The sequence below is a fragment of the Pogona vitticeps genome, chromosome 2 (genome assembly GCF_051106095.1).
Source record: "Pogona vitticeps strain Pit_001003342236 chromosome 2, PviZW2.1, whole genome shotgun sequence".
Lineage (NCBI taxonomy): Eukaryota > Metazoa > Chordata > Lepidosauria > Squamata > Agamidae > Pogona > Pogona vitticeps.
The window spans coordinates 208,759,090-208,784,452 of record NC_135784.1 but is presented as its reverse complement, the minus strand read 5'-3'; the positions used below and the strand labels follow the sequence as shown (position 1 = coordinate 208,784,452).

The following is a 25,363-nucleotide window of genomic DNA, read 5'->3' as shown; positions in this document are numbered from 1 at the left end:
ACTGTAAGGCCTGTGTGTATATGTGTGCAGGCATACACCCAGATATGTATGTGATATCATTAAGAAAGTAAAAGTGAGAATCTGTGTCGCTTCTCATCAAAGAATAAGAATTCTAATTCTTAAAACCCACCTGCCACTCCCCTAACTGGGGAATAAATAATCTTGGAAAAAGAAAATTTGGTCTAACGTAACTACATGTGGCATCATTTAGTTGCAGGCCCCCTTTTCTGGTCTTAAAGACCTAACCAGTACAGCATTATGACAGGTTATAAAAGGAAAAAAAGGCATTCTAGGAAGCATTCTTTAACCTTCCAAAGTTACTTGTGGGTAAGCTTGCCAGATAAGCTCTTTTTCTCTTCTGTAGCTGTTCCATAACTGCTAAAATCTTTTCTTGCTCCTGATTAATTTATTTCTCTGTCCTCATGTTCTGGCATATTAAATATGTAACTACATAAATTCCCACTTAAGGGTGTAGCCCGTTCTGGCATCCTGTAGTGCTCAGGTACCTACTGCTGTGTTCAACACACAGGAAAATGAAGCAAAATTCACATCAGCCTCTTATCTCATTTTCCGGGGTTTGTAGATCCAGGAGATTAGAGCAGTGTATCCACCAAATCCCTGAAAGAATTTGCCCCTAAAAAGAAGCTGCTTTTGGTAAAGAGAGCCAAAAGATACCATTTATTTTAAATAAAACATTGTGTCCTGGATCCTGAAATGGAAGGGTTTTTGAGAGCCAGACCCTGTTAATTTTGCTTTATTTATGTGGATGTCAAGAAATCCTGAGAAAGCTCATATGGTGGCTGTGGTCACCAGAGAGTTATAGATGAAGAGAGGTTTTCAGATTTTCTCCTCTACGGAAGTGTGATGGAGACTTTTTTTTAAAATCTTTTTGGCAATTATTTTATTACAGTGTTATTCATCAATGTGGCAGTTTTACCTTTCCGTCCTGCAACATTCTGACAGCTTAAAATCTTTACTTGTGCCTTTCACCATAATGGACAATGAAGAGTAGCAGTTATGGGGCAAATTTTTGGTATTATAACCCTCTGCTTACATTGGCTAGAACTAGGTCTTGGTGGAACACATCTAATCTTGTAACTTTGAGCAGCACACCAACACCTTAAGACAGAGGTCTCCAACCCCCAGTCCGTGGCCCAGTGCTGGTCCGTGGCCTGAGACAGACCTCCTGCACCCCTGCACAAATTCACCCCACACTGCCTGTTTGCACCTGCACATGTGCTCCGGTGTGCCCATACGAGTGCCATGCTGCTGTTTGTGCATACGCACGAGCGCATGTGCACTTGCACAAGCGGTGCATCACCATTTGTGTATGTGCACGAGCGAGCAAGAGCACGCTCGTTCACGCATGCGCATGAGCGCAGGGGGTGCCCTGCCTTCCCCAGCTGGTCCGCAGGGTGAAAAAGGTTGGGGATCCCTGCCTTAAGAGACAGGCTTAAATGACAACTGTTTTGTAAGTGGGTGTGGTTCCTTAGAGATCGTTAGTAATGTTTCTTAAATGGAGGGGAGGTTAGGGGGCTTCTTGCTTTTTGCATGTTTATTATTTTAATTCTTGCCTTTACATTTTTGCAGTTGTTCAAAATAGTGGTTTGCCACTAGATGGGCATGGTAAGAGTTAAAATAAATAAATAGCTTAAAAAAGAGATTCCGCTAGAACATTTTGGGAGAAGTTCATCTCCTTTGTACAGTGAGTCCAGAATGTTATGTTACTGTTGACTCTTTGCTTTACCTATTTATATAGTGTGGTTAATTTTTTCCTTTTTGTCTTGAGTGGTTCAGTAAATACAAGACATTATTTTCCCATTATAAATGTCTACGGTTCCCATGTTTCAAAAAGCAAAAGTATTCTTCAAACAGAAACAGTATTCTTCAAACTTTAAGCAAAAAGTTCTGGTAAAAAGCCTGTATGTCCAAGCATAGTTTGAGGCCTTGGGTTAAGCCTTCCATGCTCATGCAAAAATTGGGCACATTGATGCACCCTTGTTGTATCTTAACTCCCATCTCTCACTTTAGTAGATATTGCTGTTACATACAGCACTGATGTTACCTGTCTGTCATGGGTTTGGAGGGAAAGTTCCATCCTATGGGGAGTGGAAGGCGGGACATCAGGAGGAGGGGCTGTACTGTATATATATGTGAAGCCTGTGTGGTGAAGTTAGGAGACGCTGGGATGTGAAGAAGCAGCAGCTGGGAAGAAGAAGCTGGTGTGGGAGTCTGTGTGTCAGACAGGGTACTACTGTGTGTCAGAGTACCAACCTGATAGGTTCAGGTGTCTGTTGGTTAGCCAGAACTGATAGGTTCAGGGTCTGTGCTTCAAGTTAAGGGTTCTGTGTGAACCAAACTGTATGCATGTATGAATGAGAATAAGCCACGTTACTTTATCTTATTCACCTGATTATTTTATTTTCCCTGTGTGTTGTATTTAAATAAACCTTGTTCTTTTATTTGTTTGAAAATCCATCCCTGGTCTGTGTGACTTCTTATAGGGAATGGTTGGTGGCAGCTTAGTTAACGTGTGGCAGATCCCAGTAGGTCTGGGTTTGTCACATTGATTGGTGTCCAGCGTGTGGGATACGACTGGTCCAGTTGTCCAGCGGTCCAGCAAAGCCTTGGCAAGTGTGCCCAGAGCAAGGGGGGTCTAGTCAGGGACAATCTGAGGCGCGTAGGTAATCTTCTAGGTGTACCTCACGGGGAGGTGCGCTAGTGGAAGAACGTGCCAACTGGCTAGACTAGATTAGGGTGCTCTGAGGCAGCCTAGTTTTGGCGGGAAAAAAGCTGAGGCAAAACTGTGTAGTAGCAGTGATCTAGCCTGCCTGCTGAGAGGCCCAGCAGAGGGGGGTAGGCTCTAGCTTGCAACTGTTGCAAGTTAAGTGCTGAAGGACAGCAGCAATCTATAGGGAAAGCTGGTTCTGAGGCAAAAAAAAAAAAAAGTGGTCGTTTTATTTTGAGGCTTGACTTTTTTAAAGCAGCTTGTTCTGGGGGGGGGGGATTATGCCCTTGACTCGAAGCCAACTGGCAGAAATGGGTGAAGTGAAAGACCCCCAGGTTGACCAAGGTTCTGAGGATGAATTTGGCTCAGTGCAGGGTGACAGCACAGGAGAACAGAACCCAGAACTCAGAAAATTGCTCCTAGCCCAACAGCATGAACTGAGGGTGAGGGAAATGGAAATCAGAAGAAAAGAAAGAGATGAAATCAAACAGGCAGAGGCAGATGCCAGGAAAAGGGAAATAGCCATGAGGATGAAAGTGATGGAACTGAAACATCAAATTAGAATGGTACAATTAGAAGTGGATTTCCTAAATAAGTTTATTAACAATTTATCAGTGGAAGAAATGTCAAAGAAGGAAAAGTATGAGGCTCAGGTCAGACAAAGTGAGCAAGATCTTGAAAAATATAATCAGCAAAAAGACATTAAATTAAAAGAAATCAGAGATAAGACTGAAGAAAAAGTAAAAGAGATAAAAGCTAGGGCTGAGGAAGAAATTTTACAGATCAGGGCTGAGTTTGAGGCTAAGCAAAAGGAGCTGGATTTGAGAATAAAAGAGGAGAAATCTGTAGGTAAACCTAAAGAAACCTACAGCAAGTACTCTCAGGGACCAGGGAAAAGCCAGCAAGGGGGAGGGGCCCATGGTGAAGGGAAGCCCTCAGACATGAAACCAAGACCTCAGATTTTGGAGGGAAAACCAAAACAAGATGAGAGAGAATCAAAATACACCAGAAAATGTTATTTCTGTCAGGGAAAGGGCCATCTAATCTCAGAGTGTGAGAAATTAAAGCAGCTAAAAGGAATTGTGCCTCAGGATTCGAGTGGAACCAAGCCAAAAGCTGTGTTCTGTGTCCAGAAAGAGCAAGGCTCATTGTCACTGAGGGAGCCTGTTGCCATGGCTACTCAATCTGGAACAGCTACATCTGCTGATCAGGCTGAGGAAAATGGTCCTCTTGTAGAGGTCAGGTGCTGCCTACTGGTGAGAACAGATTCTCAGTTGTTTGAGACAGCAGGGGTGGACGTAGGAATACTTGGCCATCAGTATAGGGGGCTGCGGGACACTTGTTCTCAGGTGACCCTGTGCCATCCAGATATTATTCCTAGGGAGTTTGTAATCCCAAATGAGAGCATGAAGGTGGCAGGGATTGAGGGGCAGGTGATCTCTCTGCCAGTCGCGGAGGTACCTGTCAACTTTCAAGGCTGGAGGGGAGTTTGGCGGCTAGCGATTTCATCGACTCTGCCAGCAGCCGTGCTCGTGGGAAATGACCTGGCTGAACATGTGAAACGGGTGCTAGTGATTACACGTTCACAAGCCACCACGGGGACAGTTCAGGGGGGTAATGATGAGCCAGAGACGGAAGCAGGTGGGGGGAGTTCAGAAGCTGTGGTGGAAACCTTGACCACAGACAGCCGATTTGGACAAGAGCAAAAGGCAGACGCCACTCTCCAAAAGTGTTTTGAACAGGTGACTGACGCCCAGCTAACACCTGAAACCCCAGTGAGATTTCTGGAGAAAAAGGGGGTTTTATATAGAGAGACCCTGAGGAATATCTCAAAAGGGGGAGATGGGATCAGAAGTCAGCTAGTGGTACCTGAAAAGTATCGCCCCATGATCTTACAAAGGGGGCACTCTGACATGTTTGCTGCACACTTAGGGGTGAACAAAACACAGCAGAGAATCACACAGAATTTTTACTGGCCTGACATAGGGAAGCAGATCAGGGAGTTCTGTAAACAATGTGATGTGTGTCAAAGGCAGGGGAATAGCCGTGACAGGACCAAAGCAAAGTTGTGCCCTTTGCCTGTGATTGACACTCCGTTCAAATGCATAGGGGTGGATATTGTGGGACCTTTGCCCAAGGCCACAAAGAGGGGGAACAGGTTCATTCTCACCATTGTGGACCATGCCACGAGGTACCCTGAAGCCATACCCTTGACTAACATTGAAACTAACACAGTGGCAGATGCCTTGGTGGGGTATATGTCCAGGATGGGATTTGCCTCAGAAATAATCACAGATTTGGGAGCATCGTTCACATCGAAGCTCATGAAACGGTTATGGCAAATCTGTGGAATTAAGCACAAGGAAACCACTGCCTATCATCCTGAAAGTAATGGGTTAACTGAGAAGTTCAATGGGACTCTAATGCGCATGATTAGGGCTTACTTGGCAGAGAATCCAAACAATTGGGACCAGAAGCTGCAATCCCTTTTGTTTGCTTATCGATCAGTGCCACAAGCCAGTACCGGGTTCAGTCCATTTGAACTTTTATTTGGGAGAAGGGTGAAAGGGCCCCTTGATTTGATCAAACAAAATTGGGAGCAGATCACCCAGGATGACCCACAAGACGTTGTGACATACATAGACACCTTGATGAATGACCTAAAGAGAAACCTAGAGCTAGCAGCAGAGACCCTGCAAGCTCAAAAGGTCAGAAAGAAAGTTTGGGATGACCAGGAAGCCAGGGAGAGGCACTTTGACCCAGGGGAGGAAGTGCTTTGGCCCAGGCCCTGCAAAGAAAACAAACTGCAGCTGGGTAGCCCAGAAAGAAAATACTTGGGTCACATGGTAGGGGGAGGAGTGATAAAACCCCTGGAGGCCAAAATAGAAGCTGTTCGTGATTGGCCCAGACCCAACACCAAGAGAAAAGTCAAATCATTTCTTGGGTTGGTGGGCTACTACAGAAAGTTCATCCCGAGGTTTAGCGAGATTGCGGCTCCGCTGACCGATCTGACGAGGAAGAAGGCTGATGACCGCATCCCGTGGACCAGCGACTGTGAGGCGGCGTTCCAGAGGTTGAAGGAGGCGTTAATCAACTATCCAGTGCTGCGTGCTCCAGACTTCGACCGGGAGTTCATCATCTACACCGATGCGTCTAACAGCGGGGTAGGAGCAGTTCTGTGCCAGGAGGATGAGAATGGTGACCAGCATCCAGTGTCCTACCTGAGTAGGAAACTCCAAAAAGGTGAGAGACATTTGGCAACCGTGGAGAAGGAGTGTCTGGCCATAGTCTACGCGATCCAGAAGGCCAAGCCTTACATCTGGGGAAGACATTTTGTTCTGCGCACTGACCATTCACCACTGCAATGGTTAAAGACAATGAAAACCCACAATAGCAAACTTATGAGGTGGGCTTTAAACCTACAGGACTATGACTTTGAAGTGAAGGTGGTCAGAGGGTCAGTGAACTGTGTTGCTGACGCCTTGTCAAGAAGACCTGAAGAAGGAAGACGGCGAAAGAAACATGGACTATGTATATATATTGATGACAAAAAGTTAAATGTACCTGTTTTTTGAACTTGGTTTGGATGAATAAAGGTAAATTGATGTAATGTATATGATAAATGTTTAAATGCCTAATTGCTATGGTTAACTTAGAATGTAAGTATAAGTAAGTATGATATTGTATGTATAACTGTTTTGTGTGTTTTATCCAGGTTGTTTTTTGGGAAAAAGCACCTTAGCTTTCCCCCTACAAAACAACTTATAAAGAGGGGAGGTGTTACATACAGCACTGATGTTACCTGTCTGTCATGGGTTTGGAGGGAAAGTTCCATCCTATGGGGAGTGGAAGGCGGGACATCAGGAGGAGGGGCTGTACTGTATATATATGTGAAGCCTGTGTGGTGAAGTTAGGAGACGCTGGGATGTGAAGAAGCAGCAGCTGGGAAGAAGAAGCTGGTGTGGGAGTCTGTGTGTCAGACAGGGTACTACTGTGTGTCAGAGTACCAACCTGATAGGTTCAGGTGTCTGTTGGTTAGCCAGAACTGATAGGTTCAGGGTCTGTGCTTCAAGTTAAGGGTTCTGTGTGAACCAAACTGTATGCATGTATGAATGAGAATAAGCCACGTTACTTTATCTTATTCACCTGATTATTTTATTTTCCCTGTGTGTTGTATTTAAATAAACCTTATTCTTTTTATGGTTTGAAAATCCATCCCTGGTCTGTGTGACTTCTTATAGGGAATGGTTGGTGGCAGCTTAGTTAACGTGTGGCAGATCCCAGTAGGTCTGGGTTTGTCACATTTGCCTTCCAGGAAATGAAGATGTGAAATCAAAACTTCTTGCAAAAATCTTAGCCATCAGTGCCAGTTTTCCCTCATTTTCATTATGTTGGCCGATGCAGGTTTAGGAATATGTTTGGAATACAGTTGGATTTTACTCTTAGATGTGTACAGTGAACTCAAAGTCTTGGATTCAATGTGTATCATACTTTTCTTTGAGATTTCCAACTTCTTTCTCCCCTCCCCTTTCCATTACCTCCTCTTTTGCAGATTTTTATTGGAGAAATATCCATGTATTTCATTAAGTCCACCAGGGAGAGCCTGATTGTCCAAGAGAAAACCATTTTGACGGGAGAATGCTGTTACCTGAATCCATTACTTCGGAGAATTATTCGATTTATAGGTAAGCCATGGTAAATGCAACACACAAAAAAAACAAAAAATACAAGGAGAAAAATGAACACACACATATTTCTGTGATATATAGGATTTTTTTTTAAAGACAAGATTTTAGGAGATATGTTGTCTTTATAAGGTTTCTTCTTTAGATGAAAGGTCTCTACCTGGGTTTTATAAGGCAGTGTTTCACACGCCAAATCAAACTGCCAAAAGGAAGTGTATAGAAAGTACTTTGTGTGTTCAGATAGATGGATTGGGAGATGACATTTGGGCTATAAAGGGTTTGATGGGAAATGCAAACTAGAAATGGCTTTTGTTAAAGCTGCAACTTCCAGAAGGATACATGCAACATTTGCCTCTGTGTCTTTTGTTTGTTTAGTTTTATTGTGTTTTTTTTGGGGGGGGTGTTATTGGATGTTTGCTTGTTTGTTTGTTGCAGTTTGTGTGAACATGCCGTATGTCACAGTGATGTTCCCTAGGAACAAAGCTTGCAGAATTGCAGAAGGATATGTGCAGAGGCTGTGAGGAATAGATAACAGCTTAAAAGTTTGGTTTGTATGAGTGACAGATTTCTGTTCAATTGACACCAGAGTCACAGAAAATGTATAAAGAACCAGGGTGCATGATTTATTTCAGACGTACAATGGCAGAGGTTTGAGGAAATGGGTGTCAAGAATGTTCTAAGCAATATCAAGAATTTTCTAAGCAGTATCAGTGCTAAGCAGAACAGTTCTAAGCAGTATCACGCAAGAGTCCAAAATATTGTTTTAATGTTCCTTCTCAACAGTCCTGGCTCAAAAAGTGAGAGGTGTCCAAGAAATGTAAATAATACTGTTAATGACATGAACAATCGTAAAACAACATCAGTAGCAATATCATCACCTCAGCCTCTTTTTATGACCCATTGGCTCTGATTTGAAGATGGAGCTATTGCTCACAAAACTGTACTCTCTTCTTCTCTCATCACTTTATTTTCCTTTGATAAGGAGTTTGTGGAGAAAGGTATCAATTTTTGAAGAAACCCTATGGTTCTGTGATAATCAGAATTAGAGATGGAAATACTTGTACTCATAAATGAATACAAATATCCCCATTCCAGCTGGACCTAATGAGGGTCCAGCCCCCAAGACTGGACCATCCACTCATGTGTTCCGGCACCGTGAAGGTTGTGCTCTTCTGGCCAATGGCACCTGGAGGTTCACTGTCTTCCTGCTCAGCTGGCCACTCCAGGCAGGAGGAGTCTCCCTGCATGGCTGTTGAATGGCCAGCCGAGCAGGAAGACAGTGGAGCTCTGGGCACCATTGGCGGGAAGAGCAGGACCTTCATGTCGACAGGATGCATGAGGGGATGGTGCAGTCCTGGGGGCCAGACTCTCATTAGGTCCAGCTGGGATGGGGACATTTATATTCGTTTACGAATATGAATGTCCCTATCTCTAATCAGAATCCAATTTTTAAGAAATCTTTAAGCATATAAAAAATTTGTTCCAGTGTCTCCCAAATACCCTGTTTCCCCCAAAATAAGACCTAACCTGAAAATAAGTCCTAGTATGATTTTTCAGGATGCTCGCAATATAAGCCCTGCCCCCCAAATAAGCCCCATTTAAGTGAAACCCCGCCCTCCACCACTGTGCAGCAACCAGAAGAAGTTGACATGACTGTATTTGAATAAATGTAGACTGTTGTACATGAAAAAATTAAAACATCCCCTGAAAATAAGCCCTAATGTGTTTTTTGGAGCCAAAATTAATGTAGGACCCTGTCTTATTTTGGGGGAAACATGGTATGCTGAGATTGGTATGTGGCTTTGGGATACACCTGAATGCAAATCACAGTCTAGCTGAAATCCTGTTACTTGGTATAGTGAATGCTTAGCGGGTGGCTTTCTATACTAAAATAAATCACAACTAGGGTAGGTCCATTGAATCAAATGGAACTTACAGAGGAGTTGACTCTCCACATCCCCACTGATTCAGTGGGCCTTTTCTAGTGCAGTTTACTACACTAAGCAACAGGGTTTCAGCCTCTGTGTAATTAGGTGAAAGTCTGCAATACCATACCCTAGATTCTGTTGTAAGATGTGCAACCTGTATGATTTTAAACAGGTACTTAATTTTCCTCATTTATCTTACTAAGGGTTCTTCCAGAAGGAGCGTTTGTATTTGTTTAAGTACCAGGTTCTGCACTGTTATTATTTGTATTCTTCTCACCATCTATTCAATGTTCCTCTTGTCTTACTTTGTATGCTTCCCCCCATGACTTCATGTTGCTTTTAGTTTCTCCTGAAAGCTTGCTTGGTTGCTTGTTTTGAGGGGCAGGGGCAGGTTTAGTGCTATGCCATTGACCCTTTGAAATTGATCTGCTGTGAAGGGGTATATGCTTTGTTAAAAAAAAAACAACACCCTCATAACCCTCCCTCTTCCCCCGAAATGATTTAGCAAAGAAGTACATTTCTTACATATTTCTTAAAATGAAGAGTTCTTAAACAAAAAAAATGGATTTTATAAAGAGAAAATAAATGTTTTGATACAAGTCCCAAAAAAACCGTTGCACTCCTTCATCAAGCAAAAAAAAAAAAAAAAAAAAAAAAAAAGGAAAAATGCTTTATGTACAAGAACACCCAATATCTCATTTTTATCAGTTTGTACAATTCTTTCAATTCTGCTACCTGTGGGAAGAGGAGCAAGAGTTAGAGAGCTGTACAAGATATTAAACCCCTTCTTTTGGTAACTGGAAACATGGAATTTTTGGCTTCCAAGTGTTTAACAGCCATGGCCTGTAGGCTTTTAAGTATGTGTGTATGACTGGGTGGGCTAGAAAATTGTTCCCCACTTCTTTGAAACAAATGTTGTCATTCTGAAGGCATTTGAATTCTGCAACTAGTCCCACACCCCACAGGTTTTGTTCACTACATATAGACCACCCCTTGTATGTCCCAACCTGCCATGCATAATCCTTCCCCAGCAATCAATGTTACGTCAATCAGATTTCTCCCAAAATAACATTACTAATATTTTATCCAAGTAACATGTATCATTGGCATTAATTATTTTATATGCAAGCTTAATTTATTAACAGTACAACAACTTCACAGTATGTAGCTCTGAGCCTAAAATAAGACAGGAAATTTTAATATGACTACCCATCTTCTGTCTATTCCCCACAGACTTTAATTGCTGAGAACTGATATTAAAAAGCTGATCCCAGTCCTTTGCCGTTGAAGAGTTTAGAGTCTGCCAATTTCAGTTCAGTCTGGAAATGATTGGTGTGATCTCTGCATTTGTAGAAATTCCCTTAGCCACAGAGTCCCAGCTCCCAGCAGATGGTGGCTTAACCAGTATCTCACTGGCTTCCCAAACTTTCTCATAACTCATGCCTTCATTAACAGCTGAGGTCTGTTAAGTCACAGTCTGCAGGGAGCTGGGAGTCTGTGGCTTAACAAGCCTCAATTGATAATGAAAGCAATTATAATATAGTTTGGGAAGCCAATGAGGTATGGTGTAGAGCAGTGGTTCTTAACCTTTTTGAAAGAAATGCCCCCTTGAGCCATTGAGGAAGTTATCATCGCCCCCCTCCCTGAGGTGATGATATCTTACCTACCTACCTACCTACCTACCTACCTACCTACCTACCTACCTACCTACCTACCTACCTACCTACCTACCTACCTACCTACCTACCTACCTAGTCTCCCTCCCCACCTGGGTGCGAGGCAGCGTTTCACGGGGTGAGGATGAGAACCCAAGAGACCCTTTCCTTCTACCCGATCCACACTCAGTGCTCCCCTAAAGGAGAAAGATGAGACGTGGCAGGTGGAAAGAGCTGGATCATCTGGCGGCAGCAGAAGCACCGGATCTACTGCCAGCACTGCGGCTGCAGTCACCTTCACAGGTTTGGCTCACTCCAGCGCCCCCCTACCGCCCCCCTTCTGTTCTTTTGCCCCCACACCGCCCCTTTTCGTTCTACCGCCCCCCTGAAAAATGAAATCGCCCCCTGGGGGGCATTATTGCCCACGTTAAGAAACACTGGTGTAGAGTTAGAGTAAGGGCACCAGGACTCAAGACTTGGCTTCAGATTTATACTTGGCCATAAAGCCCCTCCCCTTCACGGATTGCTGCCTTGTCAAGGTAAAGGGGCTTGACTACTCCAGAGAAGCTATGGGCTATGCCATGCAGGGACACCCAAGACGGACAGGTCATGGTGGAGAGTTCTGACTAAACGCGATCCACCTGGAGCAGGAACTGGCAAGCCACTCCAGTATCTTTGCCAAGAAAACTCCATGGACAGAAACAAAAGGATAAAAGATACGACACTGGAAGATGAGCCCATGAGGTCGGAAGGCGTCCAACATGCTACTGTAGCTCCAGAGTTAATGAAGTGGTTGGGCCAAAGCCAAAAGACATGCCTGGAAGTGAAAGGAAAGTCCAATGCTGCAAAGAAAAATGCATAGGAACCTGGAATGTAAGATCTATGAACCTTCGTAAGCTGGATGTGGTCAAACAGGAGATGGCAAGAATAAACATTGACATCCTGGGCGTCAGTGAACTAAAATGGACAGGAATGGGCGAATTCAATTTAGACGATTATCATATCTACTATTGTGGACAAGAATCCCGTAGAAGAAATGGAGTAGCCCTGATAGTCAACAAATGAGTGGGAAAAGCTGTATTGGGTTACAATATCAAAAATGATAGAATTATTTCAATATAAATCCAAGACAGACCTTTCAACATCACAGTAATCCAAGTTTATGCACCAACCACCGATGCTGAAGAGGCTGAAATTGACCAGTTCTGTGAAGACTTACAACATCTTCTAGAACTGACACCAAAGAAAGATGTTCTTCTCATTCTAGGGGACTGGAATGCTAAAGTAGAGAGTCAAGAGATAGAAGGACAACAGGGAAGTTTGGCCTTGGAGTTCAAAACAAAGCAGGGCAAAGGCTAATAGAGTTTTGTCAAGAGAACAAGCTGGTCATGCAAATACTGTTTTCCAACAACACAAGAGGTGACTCTACACATGGACATTACCAGATGGGCAATACTGAAATCAGATAGATTATATTCTCCGCAGCCAAAGATGGAGAAGCTCTATACAGTCAGCAAAAACAAGACCTGGAGCTGATTGTGGCTTTGCTCATCAGCTTCTTCTAGCAAAACCCAAGCTTAAACTGAAGAAAATAGGAAAAATCCACTGGGCTAGTCAGGCATAGTCAAGGCCTTACAAATAGCAGAGAAGAGAAGGGAAACAAAATGCAAGGGGGATAGGGAAAGAAAATCGAATGCAGACTTCCAAAGAATAGCAAGGAGAGACAAGAGGGCCTTTTTGAATGAACAGTGCAAAGAAAGAGAATAATAGAAAGGGAAAAACCAGAGATCTGTTCAAGAAAATAGAACCTTTTGTGCAAAGATGGGCATAATAAAGGACAAAAATGGTAGGGACCTAACAGAAGCAGAAGACATTAAGAAGAGGTGGCAAGAATACACAGAAGAATTACACCAGAAAGATTTGGATATCCCAGACAACCCAGATAGTGTGGTTGCTGACCTTGAGCCAGACATCCTGGAGAGAGTAGTCAAGTGGGCCTTAGAAAGCATGGGTAACAACAAGGCCAGTGTAGGTGATGGCATTCCAGTTGAGCTATTTAAAATCTTAAGAGATGATGCTGTTAAGGTGCTACATTCAATAGGCCAGCAAGTTTGGAAAACTCAGCAGTAGCCAGAGGATTGGAAAAGATCAGTCTACATCCCAGTCCCAAAGAAGGGCAGTGCCAAAGAATGCTCTAACTACCATACAATTAGCACTCATTTCACATGCTAGCAAGGTTATGCTCAAAATCTTCCAAGGTAGGCTTCAGCAGTATTTATTTATTTTATTTATTTGTTCTATTTATACCCTGCCTATCTGGTCAATACGACCACTCTAGGCGGCTTCCAGACAGGAAGGACCGAGAACTCCCAGAAGTACAAGCTGGATTCCAAAGGGGCAGAGTAACTAGAGACCAAATTGCTAATGTGCTCTGGATTATGGAGAAAGCCAGAGAGTTCCAGAAAAACATCTACTTCTGCTTCATTGACTAAGCAAAAGCCTTTGACTGTGTGGACCACAGCAAACTATGGCAAGTTCATAAAGAAATGGGAGTGCCTGGCCACCTTATCTGTCTCCTGAGAAATTTATGTGTGGGACAGGAAGCAACAGTTAGACCTGGATATGGAACAACTGATTGGTTCAAAATTGGGAAACGAGTATGACAAGGCTGTAAATTGTCTCCCTGCTTATTTAACTTATATGCAGAATACATCATGCAAAAGGCAGGACTGGATGAATCCCAAGCCATAATTAAGATTGCCGGAAGAAATATCAACAACCTCAGATATGCAGATGATACCACTCTGATGGTAGAAAGTGAGGAGGAATTAAAGAACCTCTTAATAAGGGTGAAAGAGGAGAGCGCCAAAAATGGTCTGAAGCACAACATCAAAAAACCTAAGATCATGGCCACTGGTCCCATCACCTCCTGGCAAATAGAAGGGAAAGATGTGACAGATTTTACTTTCTTGGGCTCCATGATCACTGCAGATGGAGACAGCAGCCACGAAATTAAAAGACCCCTGCTTCTTGGGAGGAAAGCGATGACAAACCTTGACAGCATCCTAAAAAGCAGAGACATCACCTTGCCAACGAAAGTCCGCATAGTCAAAGCTATGGTTTTTCCTGTAGTGATGTATGGAAGTGAGAGCTAGGCCATAAAGAACGCTGACCGCCGAAGAATTGATGCTTTTGAATTGTGGTGCTGGAGGAGGCCCTTGAGAGTCCCCTGGACTGCAAGGAGAACAAACCTATCCATTCTGAAGGAAATCAACCCTGAGTGCTCACTGGAAGGACAGATCCTGAAGTTGAGGCTCCAGTACTTCGGCCATCTCATGAGAAGAGAAGACTCCCTGGAAAAGACGCTGATGTTGGGAAAGTGTGAATGCAGGAGGAGAAGGGGACGACAGAGGATGAGATGGTTGGACAGTGTCATTGAAGCTACCAACATGAATTTGACCCAACTCCGGGAGGCAGTGGAAGACAGAAGGGCCTGGCGTGCCCTGGTCCATGGGGTCACGAAGAGTCAGACTAAACGACAACAACATAAAGCCCCTGGATGACTTAGGGCCAGTCATTCTCTGTTGTGATTGTTGGGACCTGTTGTGAGGAAGCAGCGTAAAGGAGAACTTTATAAGGAACGTGGCATACAAAGGAAACATGGGAACCAATGAATAAATGTAAGATCAAACGTCATTAATTAAAAACAATTATTTTAAAAATAACCTTGAAATTCAGACAGCCTCTCGGGTTCTATTGACTGGTACTAAAGTGCCATTAACAAAGAACAGGAGGCCAACTTGCTTTGAGGCACTCAGCATCATTGTGTGGCTCCAGCACATTCTGCATGCTACAGTAAACTGATCAGATAATCTTGCCCGCAGGATGGGTGTTAAAAGCACTTATGGAGTGCTTATGGGGCTAAATGTTTTTGGTGACTGTACAGAGATGCATCTCTGCAGCCTTTACTTCAGTCAACATTTGTTCCTAAGCATTTCCTCTTTGTGTGTGTGTGTGTGTGTGTGTGTGTGTGTGTGTTTGTGTTGATGTGCTTCTTTTCTTAAACCATTGGGTTGGCTGGGAACTCTGAATCCTAGAGCCATTTCAGTCGAAACATTTGGCATACATGTACTCGCTTCTGAGGTGATTCTGTAGATGTAAGCCAGGCCCACGTTCACAGCTGGATTTCCTGTTTTGATACTTGGAGGACCAAAATTCCTCCCTCCCTCCCCCACCATACCTAAGGTTTGGATCATCTTCTAGAGAGCTTCATTTTTATGTTTACTCTTGCTTTCTTCTTCATTTCATGCTGTCATGCAACTTCAACATCAAGTCAAGGAATTTTGTCCTTAACCTTTCTCTCTCACCCCACTCACATCTTTTATAACATTTTGCCAGGAAACAAATCTAATCTTGGTTTTATAAACATTATGAAACTACAGATTGACATGGATGTTTTGATGTGTTGTGGTTGTTGGGGCTGTATTAATTTTTGAACAAATCATTGTACTCATGCTGGCTTTCTTCTTTTTCAACTTCTTTTTGCAGGAGTCTTTGCATTTGGCCTTTTTGCCACAGACATATTTGTAAACGCAGGCCAGGTAGTAACAGGGAACTTGGCCCCCTATTTCTTGACCGTATGTAAACCCAACTACACCGGGAGTGACTGCCGAACTCACCACCAGTTTGTCAACAATGGGAACATCTGCACTGGTGACCAGGATGTGATTGAGAAGGCGAGGCGATCCTTTCCATCCAAGCATGCTGCTTTAAGCATTTATTCAGCCTTATATGCTACGGTAATTACCTAAGGAGTGTGTTCCTTTGACAGCTATCTTCTCGGGGTTTTTTTGCTTTATCAGTTCTTTGAGTGGATTTGTCTCTTACAAAGTCAGAATTTGGGAAAGTTAACCTTTTGGACTACAAATCTTAGAATCACCAATAAAACATTGCTAGTAACTATACTGGCTTGGAGGGAATTTGAGGCAGGATAGTCCAAAAAGGAATTTTTTTCCAAGCTCTATTTGCTATTAACCACATCTTGCGGCAGTATGTTTCACAAACTAACTGTCTTATCTATGCTTTGCTGTCTGCTTACACTGCACTGCCACTGGGTCCCACTGGTGATGCCACTCTTTGATGTGCAGTTATGCCCTCTGCTATTTAGTTGTATGAAGGCCAACCCTGCAGGTTGTTGATGTTTAAAAGTAACATCAGGATTAGGACAGTTTAATCAAATATGATTATCTTGACCGCTCCAAAAAGTACAAATTAGCCTCTAATATGTAAAAAAAAACAACCCTAATCATTTTTTAAAAAAAATTGCCATGACATCTGAGCACGACAAATATTTTTACGATAAAATTAATCCAGATGGACTTTTTTTCTTTCCTTTTTCCTATACTTCTCAACTAACATTTACCTATTTAAGAATTGTTATTGGAGCAACAATTCCAGTTTTCTTTTTAGAATGGGAAATGTCACATGTGGATGGCATATTTGATCCATTTTCCTTTGATCTTAAGAGGCTGCCATCTTTTCAGTGCTTTCGTTCCAACCGCAAGAAAAACTAATTTCCCATTCTAAAAATAACATCCTTGTTCTGATTAGTTATTTCCAAATAATTGGCTTTGTTAGTCTATTTCAGAAGGGAACAAGGAAAAGAAAAGAAGGGGGAAGGAAGGAAATGGAAGCCAAGGAAAGAGGCTGTGCATTTCGTTTTAAAACGAGCAGATTTACATTTAGCATGGTCTTTCATGAACTACAGTCTGCTTCCTCAGGCGCAAGGAATACAGTATTCAGACATTTGATGGCCAGGTGGGTATTCCTGTCACGTGAGCCGAACTGTCAGCCATCCTGAGACATCACCCCGCTTGGTTCCTGTAATTGCATGGGAAGCTCCAGGCACCTTCCCCTTCCAAGAAGCCGTGACAGGAACAAGACAAAGGTGTGGTGGTGAAGTCTGGATATGTACAGCACGGGCCTGTTTGGCATTCACAACCCTCAAGCAGATCAAGATAGAGATGTTGCCCACCATCAACCTTACACCTTGCATTTGAATTGCTTCACATCTATACCCTCCAGCTTCTAGCCTCTCTCGTCTGCTTATTATTACTGCCCTACTGGATGGTGGAGAGGGCCTGCAGGACTTCCAGTTCCTTCTAGTTTGACCTGACCTTTCCCCCTGTAATGGAAGTCCCTCAGTCTTTCATGACAATGTAGGATTTCTTCCTCACTATCACATTTAAACTGAAAGGGTGGCTATTATAACACTCACAATGTTTTGCTTTTTAAAGGATATGTTATAGAATTTTCACCTCACCACTGCAAAACAGGATGAAACAGAGCTGGGATTTTTTCTCTCTCTTGATCTTTTGGAAATTTCCTATTTCTACTGTCTGTGGGAGTCCGTACCAATTGCTGCTCAATTACATCTGATCTGTTAGCATGCTTCTTGGGTTTAATTTTATTCCTTTCAGAGTATGTGAGGGCATCCAACAGTCATTTCCCCCCCTTTTCCTGCACAGAAAGATTCACCTTGGAAACTGCTTCTTTCTTTGTCCTGCTCCTGGTTCACCTTCTTCGACAGAAGAACAAATGTACCTCTTGTAATTTGGAGAAAGCTGTTATCACAACAGGAACAACATCACTGCACGTGGGAACTGATAATTTTCACTAGACCATTAGAAAACAAAATGGCTCCTGCTGAGTTTGCCAGGCAGCACCCTCATATCTTCTCATACACCTCTGACTCCCCTGTGGTGTCATTTAATTTGCTTCTTTGGGTAGAAGTAGAAAGATCTGCAGGGAAGGGGAGCATGGCTACAGATATGTCTTTTTAGCTGGCAGCAATCTCCTGTTCTGGTTTAAACCAAGTAAGGGCAGAATAACTCCCAGCCAATCACAACCCCATTTTTTCTTTTTTCCCCCCAAAATATTGCTCGTAAAGTCTCCATGACCTCTAGCAAGTATAATGGACAATTGCTTAAATTTTACAGGTCAGTCATTGTAAAAACTGTAAGTTCCATATTCAGATTAGTATTCAGATTATGCACTTATTGGTCCCTGAAGACATCTGAGAGTGTGCTTGCCATTATTTGCCATGTGAGTTAAGTTCTATGGGGCTATTTGCTTACTTAGATATCTGTTGATGAATCTTGCAAATATAAAATAACAAAATGAGTCTCTTCTTATTTACAGTTATATAACAGACAACGTAATCAATTATAACATAAGCAGTTATAACAACAAACTGCTATAAACCATGCACCCAAGCCCTTGGCAATAGCACCAGTACAGTGGTTGCTTGTAGAATTGCAAAGTTCAACTGCCCTTTTGAATTCAAATTCAGACAAAATTCCAAGACATCTTCCTCATCTGGAATATGTATTAATTAACAGAAGAATCAGGTCCACAGGCAGAGTCTTCAAACCCATAGAAAATATAGTAGGGCACCCATATCCACTGTGGATCGGTTCCATGGGCCCCCACGGATATTGAAAACTACAGATAATAGTGAATGCTATATATAGCATGATAAAAGGGGGAAAATATTTTCACATGCATTACCAGACATGATCGCTGCCATGGACCATGCTATGTATTCTTCATTTAAAAGTTTTCATAATACAGTCTCTAGCTCCATCTAGTGGCTTGTTATGGTAATACATATGAAAATAGTTTTTTTCTGGATCTTTTTGTTTTAATATTTTCAGACTGTGGATAAGTGAAACCATGGATACTGATACCACAGATATGGGTATCTGACTGTAATATTAGTTCAGTTGCATATGCATGAATTCACTATTTGGATTTACTCCTTCAGCACAAACATAGGAATTATACCTAGACCAGCTTGACAAGGACCTTAGCAAGCTTAAGTGACAACAGCAACTCCAGCCTCTTCAGCCCTCCCACTCTTTGTGATTCAAAGTTTTTTTATTCATAGCCCTGTTCTTTCTTATTCCCACATCTTTGGGTTGAACCAATATTTCATAAGGGTTACTTTTTAAAACAGAAGTTTTTTAAAAATTTTAATTTTATTTGTTTATTAGAAACAGAACAGTGTGGAGATGTTTTGCCTATGAGTTTTAGTATCAAGGAGCAGTACCACTTCTCTATTCTACCTGATGGTGAATGCAGAGAAAATAATGCAGTGTTCACTCTCTTACTCTTCCAATGTCACTTGTTCATTGGCTTTAAAAAAAAGAGACACCTGCATGCCCTCTGTATTTTCAGTAATTTATTAAAATGCAATGACAGTTAAAATGGTGGCTGCTGTAAGATGGGAATGGGCTAGAATGGGCGACCATGACTTACCACTGGAAAGGATAATAATGTGTTACCACGTGCTTGTTGTTGATGCCTTTCTGTAACTCTATTTTATTTAACAGTGAAGCCAAGTCACACACATGCCTATTGTATGATACAACCCCAGATGCCCAGAAGCAATCTTCGTGAGGCTTTTTCTTTAAGATACTGTGATAACCTTCAGGATGCAAAATTGATCAAATTGAGAAATGCCAAATTAACATTTTCCTCTTTCTTACCCAACATTTTTTTTTTGTAATACCTTTCTTGAAGAGAAGATATAAAAATATAAAAACCTTGCACAGGGAGGTGGAGGTGGTTGAGATAGTTGTCTTGGCAGGGCCATAACAGATTTTGCCATTTGTATGTTGTACTCTGTACTCCTGAGAATATCTGAGATACTTTGTGTGAAACCACTTTCTATTACTTTGAGGCCACCCTAAGGAGCCTCTCTTTAATGGCTATCATGAACCAGTCAGTTGACTTGCCTGACAGAGGTAACATCACTGAGTTTCAAGGTCATCATTGAGTTTCAATAAGAAAGGACTTTAGAAATGGTCAGTTTCCTGCTGCGGAGTTTGATGAGGCGGGTCAAGATAACAAATACAGTGGTGCCTCGCACAACGATTGCTTCATACAACGATGAATTCACACAGCGATGGGTTTTTTTGAGGAATTTCCCCCATCGTTTAACGATGTTCTCTATGGGGGAATTTCACTTAACGATGTCCCTTTTTGCTCATTTAAAAGTGTCTTAAAATGTTTGAAACCTGTTTTAAATGCTTGGATTCCATAGTGCACATTGTGAAACATGTGCAAACTTAATTTGGTTTTGTTCTGAGTCTTCATTAATTTTTGGTGATTTTTTTTATTTTCCCCATTTAAATCAATTGAATGGACAGTTCAATGCATTTAAATAGGGAAAACAAAAAATCACCAAAAATTAACGAAGACTCAGAACAACACCAAATTAAGTTTGCATAGGGTTCAGGAGGTGGGCTAATGATTGCAAGCATTTAAAACCTGTTCCAAACATTGTAAGGCACTTTTACAGGAGCGAAAAAGGACTTCGCAAAGCCATTGAAATGTATTGAGTCGGCTTCAATACATTCCAATGGAGGAAACATTGTTTCACTCAACGATGTTTCCTATGGGTTTTTTCACTTAAAGACGGCAATCCGTTCCAATTGGAACGGATTAACCGGTTTTCAATGCATTCCTAAGGGAAATGGTGTTTCACAGAACGATGTTTCACACAACGTTGATTTTTTTGGAACCAATTAACATTGTGTGAGGCACCACTGTAATGGCTGCTTCCCACAGCTGTTTGGAGGGCGAGTCCATGCTTGATGTACAGATGGACTGAGCAAAAAGGGTAATTGGAACTGAGCTGAGGTGGGTCATAGGGAAGGAAGTTGTCTAGTGGGTCTTTATGGCCAATCTGTTTGGACTGTGTTTCAGATGTACATCACTAGCACAATCAAGACCAAGAGCAGCAGGCTCGCTAAGCCAGTCTTGTGCCTGGGAACTCTTTGTGCCGCCTTCCTTACCGGTCTCAACCGAGTTTCTGAATATCGAAACCACTGTTCAGATGTCATTGCAGGCTTCATCTTGGGAAGTGCGGTGGCTCTCTTCCTGGTAGGTAAACAAATTGTACTATTCTTTTCCCATGCTGAAAATCCATCTCCCATAATGCCCCTTACCTTGGCTTTTCCATTTCACCCGACCAGACTCCCTTTCACAAGAAAGAATCTGCTTTACCTCAGCACTCTGTGCAAACAGCAGAGTACATGATAAGAACCACCATTTGGAGTGGCATACATGGCCGCCATAATGTAATAATAATCTAAGAACTGCAGAGCTGGAAGGGACCCCGTGGGGTCATCCAAGTCCAGCCCCTGTCAAGGAGGCATGGTGGGAAATTGAATTCCTAACCTTTGGTTCCACAACTAGATACCTAAACCACTGAGCTAACCAATATAAACCAGCTGTTTGTTGAGAGGGATGTATGTATTTATTTGTTAACATTTATAACCTATCATTTTCCCACTGATCTTGAAGTGGCTTCCATGGCTCACCCAGTTTATTCTCACAACAAACCTGTGAGCAGATCAACCCAAAACAGGGGGACAGGAACATCACCAGCCAGTGAGTTTTGTGTCTCCATAGAGACAAGAACCTCAATCACACCCACATCCCAATCCAGCACCTCTGCCAGTACACCATTCTGACTCTTTCAGAGATGGCCAAAACATTTAACAGAAGGGTAAATAATTAAATTAGTAATCACCTGGTCTGGCCCTCAGCACCCTCAGACGTTAGGCTGTTCATATGCACACAAAGCACAAAAGCAGACATCGGTACTGAATGCACAAAACATAGGAGCAGAGGAATGCAATTCCACACCAGCTGAATGTATTTGGCTTGGGGACAGACCTTGCCATCCTTGCAGTTTCTGCACATTCAAAGACGTACGGCCTGCCACTGAGTCTCTGTGGGAGCCAACATCTTAAAGTGAGCACAGGGACTTTTGTTGAATTTTAAATTTGATGTAACTGTTGAGAAGACTGAAGCATTTTAATTTGTTTGCAGATGATAGAATCAACAGTGTGTTTAAAAGCCAATATGATTATTCTAAATAACAGAAGGCAGGTTCTGTTCTGCTGAATGGCTCTGTTACAAATGTCTGCCAAGCCCATCCAGGTCAGAGCAAGAGACTGAACTGTGATTCACTAATTGAGTGACTTCTGTCATTGCCCCAAAGATGATTTCCTTTGCCGCCTTGTCTCCTGTCCCATAGGGAATATGTGTGGTTCATAACTTCAAAGGAACACATGGAGCTCCTTCCAAATCGAAGCCTGAAGAGCAACGAGGAGTGCCCCTGATGGCGTTTCCAAGAGTGGAGAGTCCTTTGGAGACATTGAGTGCACAGGTGCCATCTATCCTGCCCTCTTGTAAAAGCCCTCCCCATTTGGGGATTTGTTGAAACGGAAGGAGGGAGCTGTGGCTGGTGACAGCTAAATATGGCAACTTGGACGCAACAGTTATAGGGGGGGTTTTCCATTTGGATGTCACACTAAACTGTGCCACAAGTAAGCATTGGGGTTCTATGGTTCCCCTCCTCTTCTGTAGTTCCAAGAAAGACTACATGGAATTCAAAAAATTTCCAGGTTCCATGAACCATCATATGGAATTTTGTCAGAATTGAAAATTTTAATGAGGGTTTCTTGAAAGAAGGCTTCATAATTTGGGATTTATAGTGTCCTTGTTTCAGACAAACCGTAATTAAGATAAAGAACAGTTTGTCAGATTCCCATCACACCACAAGCTGCAATGAATGAAAAACAGAACAAAAACTAGTCTAAATATCTTGTAGCTACAACCAGAGGAAAAAGGGGAGGGACAGACCATATGGCTTCTGTGGCTTATTCTTGTCACACTAAATTGTGGCTTAGCGTGACATTCAAAATCATTGTGTTTACACATTTGCTACCATATATTTCTCAACTACTTTCCCACTTATGAATTCTTCAGCCTACATCCTTTACTTTTCTCTCTGTTCCTTGTACATTCACTCAAGCCTGCCTGGTGCCTTCTGTCAGGTTTTGCTTCCAGCTCTCACATGGATTTTTTGATCTCAAAAAGTGGTGGTCCCTGTGATAAGCTGATGTTGAAGACATAGCAACAGGGTCATTTCCCCAATAAAATAAATTAAAATCTGGCAACAGGAATGACACATCTTTAGTAGGGGGACAGTGGAATTAAGAAGTACAGCCTCTGCCATCCTGGTGACTTCCACATGAATTGCACTACCTCTCCCACATCCCTAGCCAACATGGCCAGGTCACGTGAAGAACACCAGGTTGGGGAAGGCTGTCATTAGTGGGTACAGATTTATAGTCTTAATTTTTTCCCCCTCTTGGATTGTTTTTCTTTTTTGTTACCTACCTAGCTCTTAAGAGTCGGGACCACAACAAACCATACTAAAAAGTATTCTGTGCTTTTTGTCCTTTCTCTTTTTTTCCGTAGAATCATTCTGCCTCTATGACTGAAGTAACCTGATCTGAAAGATGGCAAGAGAAGCTATTTTTTATCGCCCTCCGGTACAATACTCCCACAACAACACACAGTTAAACTAATTGTCAGACTGTGACGACCAGTATTATGTTATGTCTAGTTAGAAGCTAATGTTTTGTACATTTTTTTGTATGAGGAAGTGATGTAGCTTGCCCTGGAAATTTTCCTCCCCTTTTTTTGGTCAGCTTTAATATATTTATGCCAGAATTTAAGACAAAAGAAAACAAACAAAAGAAAAAAAAGAGCAAACAAAAAGTTTTTAAGAAATGTGAGAGACCTTTTCTTGTTTAAAATGTGTTCTGAGGCACTACATCTTTGGGAATTGTTGATGTTTTGTGATATTTGTACACAGACCTCTTTTTGGTTTTGTTTTATATACAATAAATTAAATGATAATTATAATACTAATTCACTTCTACCTTTTTGTTAACAGGGAAAATGCTTCCAGTAGGCGAAGGGGGCCAGATTTGGTTTTGCTGGTGCAATTCTGGCGTATGCCCTATGAGTTTCGGTGAAATTACTACAGAGTTGCCCCAGCACGACAGTGATCTAGCCCTTTGCGCAGTTGATAAATGTGTATTTTTGAATCTTGATTCAGAGTGATTAGGATATGGCTGAGAGCTAGTCTCTTGCAAACGTCTACTCGTCCCTTTCAAGCCACCTAAGAAGTGAGTAGGAATTGGGCAGGAGACCCCCTGACTCCCATTCATCTCTGTGGAGCTTGCTCAGGAAATTGACCCAATGGGCCGCGCCCAACGTGTGGCACCACCCAGCCTTGTTGCCTTGAGACAAAGGCCTGGGGTGCTCGGCCTGTGAACACAATCCATGCGGTGTTCCGTGTGATTTTCTTTCCACCGTCTTCCCCAGAACTGCTCCAAGAGAGACTTGCTTGTGTGAATCCACAGGCAATTTTTTTAAAAAAAATACATTTTTGGAGCGGTTATCATGGAAATTATGGAGAGAGCCCATGTGCATGTGTTGTATTTCAGATAATGGTCGGCAAAACCATCCGACTGTAGCTTATGGGCCCATGTTAATGTTCATGCTTTTAATGAGAACATTGCAGAATTAAAGCCAAGTAAATTAGTGAAAAGCGCTACTGCGCTCATTAACACTCAGAAAACTCGTACAATATTGTTAGCATTTTATACAGAGATTTGGGATAGAGCCACTACGTTTGGAACTTCGAAGAATGCTGGAATATTCTCGCAATCACAGGCCAAAGAACTGTGGTCTACAATAAACTCAAGCCTGCCTTAGAGCGGCCCTTTATTTAACAGACATGCTTCTTAAGACCTATGTGCTAAGAGGCATGTAATCATCATGTAGGATACTTCACAGACATGATCATTCAACCACTTCCCGGAGTGCTACCAACCTGTGCGTCTTTGCTATGAAATAGACAAGTGTATCCCTTCCTTTTGTGGCATATGCATGCATTTTTAAAGCCTTGGGTAACTTTGGAAGTGGCACTTATCCTTGGACCAAATATATCTGACCCTTAAATAATGGACATATGGAAATGTGTGGCCTCCCAGGTGTATCGCAAAGGGTCCCCACTTGGTCTTGAAGGTTTGAAGCCGTTACTGTGGTTCCACCTCATGTTTTGCAATAGGAGGAGTGTAAATGTTTCACTGCTACATTAAAGCATCATGTGACAACCCAGAAAGGAGCCTTAGGCAAATAAATCTGTGACTCAGTTCTACTGGTGCTAATGTTAACACCGTTCATGTTGATGTGAGTGGGAAATCGGACAGCTGGGCTGTGTGTCACACTTACTATGCAGAAAGCAGCTTAGTTGTGCCTGTTCCAAACGCTGAAAACTCTCTCCCTAACTTAATAAAATAGGAATTGTGTGCCAACTATTCTGACTTACAACCCTTCCCCTCGTTTTCTAGGTTTAAAATAGTCAGACGTGGTTTGCCAGTCTCTCCTTCTGGTAAAATTCTGGGACTGAGCAGATTGCTGAAGGCCACACAG

At 42.4% G+C, this 25,363-nt stretch overlaps 1 protein-coding gene and 1 long non-coding RNA gene across 3 annotated transcripts in view; one reads left to right on the top strand and one right to left on the bottom strand.

Moving 5' to 3' along the window:
* PLPPR1 (phospholipid phosphatase related 1) overlaps positions 1 to 23,791 on the top strand; it is a 149,392-nt gene extending 125,601 nt beyond the window's left edge. For both annotated transcript variants that reach the window (XM_072991999.2, XM_020791152.3), the window contains 5 exons: positions 7,281 to 7,413; positions 15,545 to 15,795; positions 20,768 to 20,944; positions 22,107 to 22,238; positions 23,336 to 23,791. In XM_072991999.2, the coding sequence (XP_072848100.1) occupies positions 7,281 to 7,413; positions 15,545 to 15,795; positions 20,768 to 20,944; positions 22,107 to 22,238; positions 23,336 to 23,368 (726 nt within the window). In that variant the 3' untranslated portion in view covers positions 23,369 to 23,791. The remainder of the gene's footprint in view (positions 1 to 7,280; positions 7,414 to 15,544; positions 15,796 to 20,767; positions 20,945 to 22,106; positions 22,239 to 23,335) is intronic.
* On the bottom strand, positions 9,930 to 11,430 carry LOC144586527 (uncharacterized). Its single transcript, XR_013541395.1, has 2 exons — positions 11,093 to 11,430; positions 9,930 to 11,020 (listed from the first exon to the last, which is right to left on the bottom strand). It is a non-coding gene; the product is annotated as an uncharacterized LOC144586527 (long non-coding RNA).
* Positions 23,792 to 25,363: the final 1,572 nt, after the last annotated feature.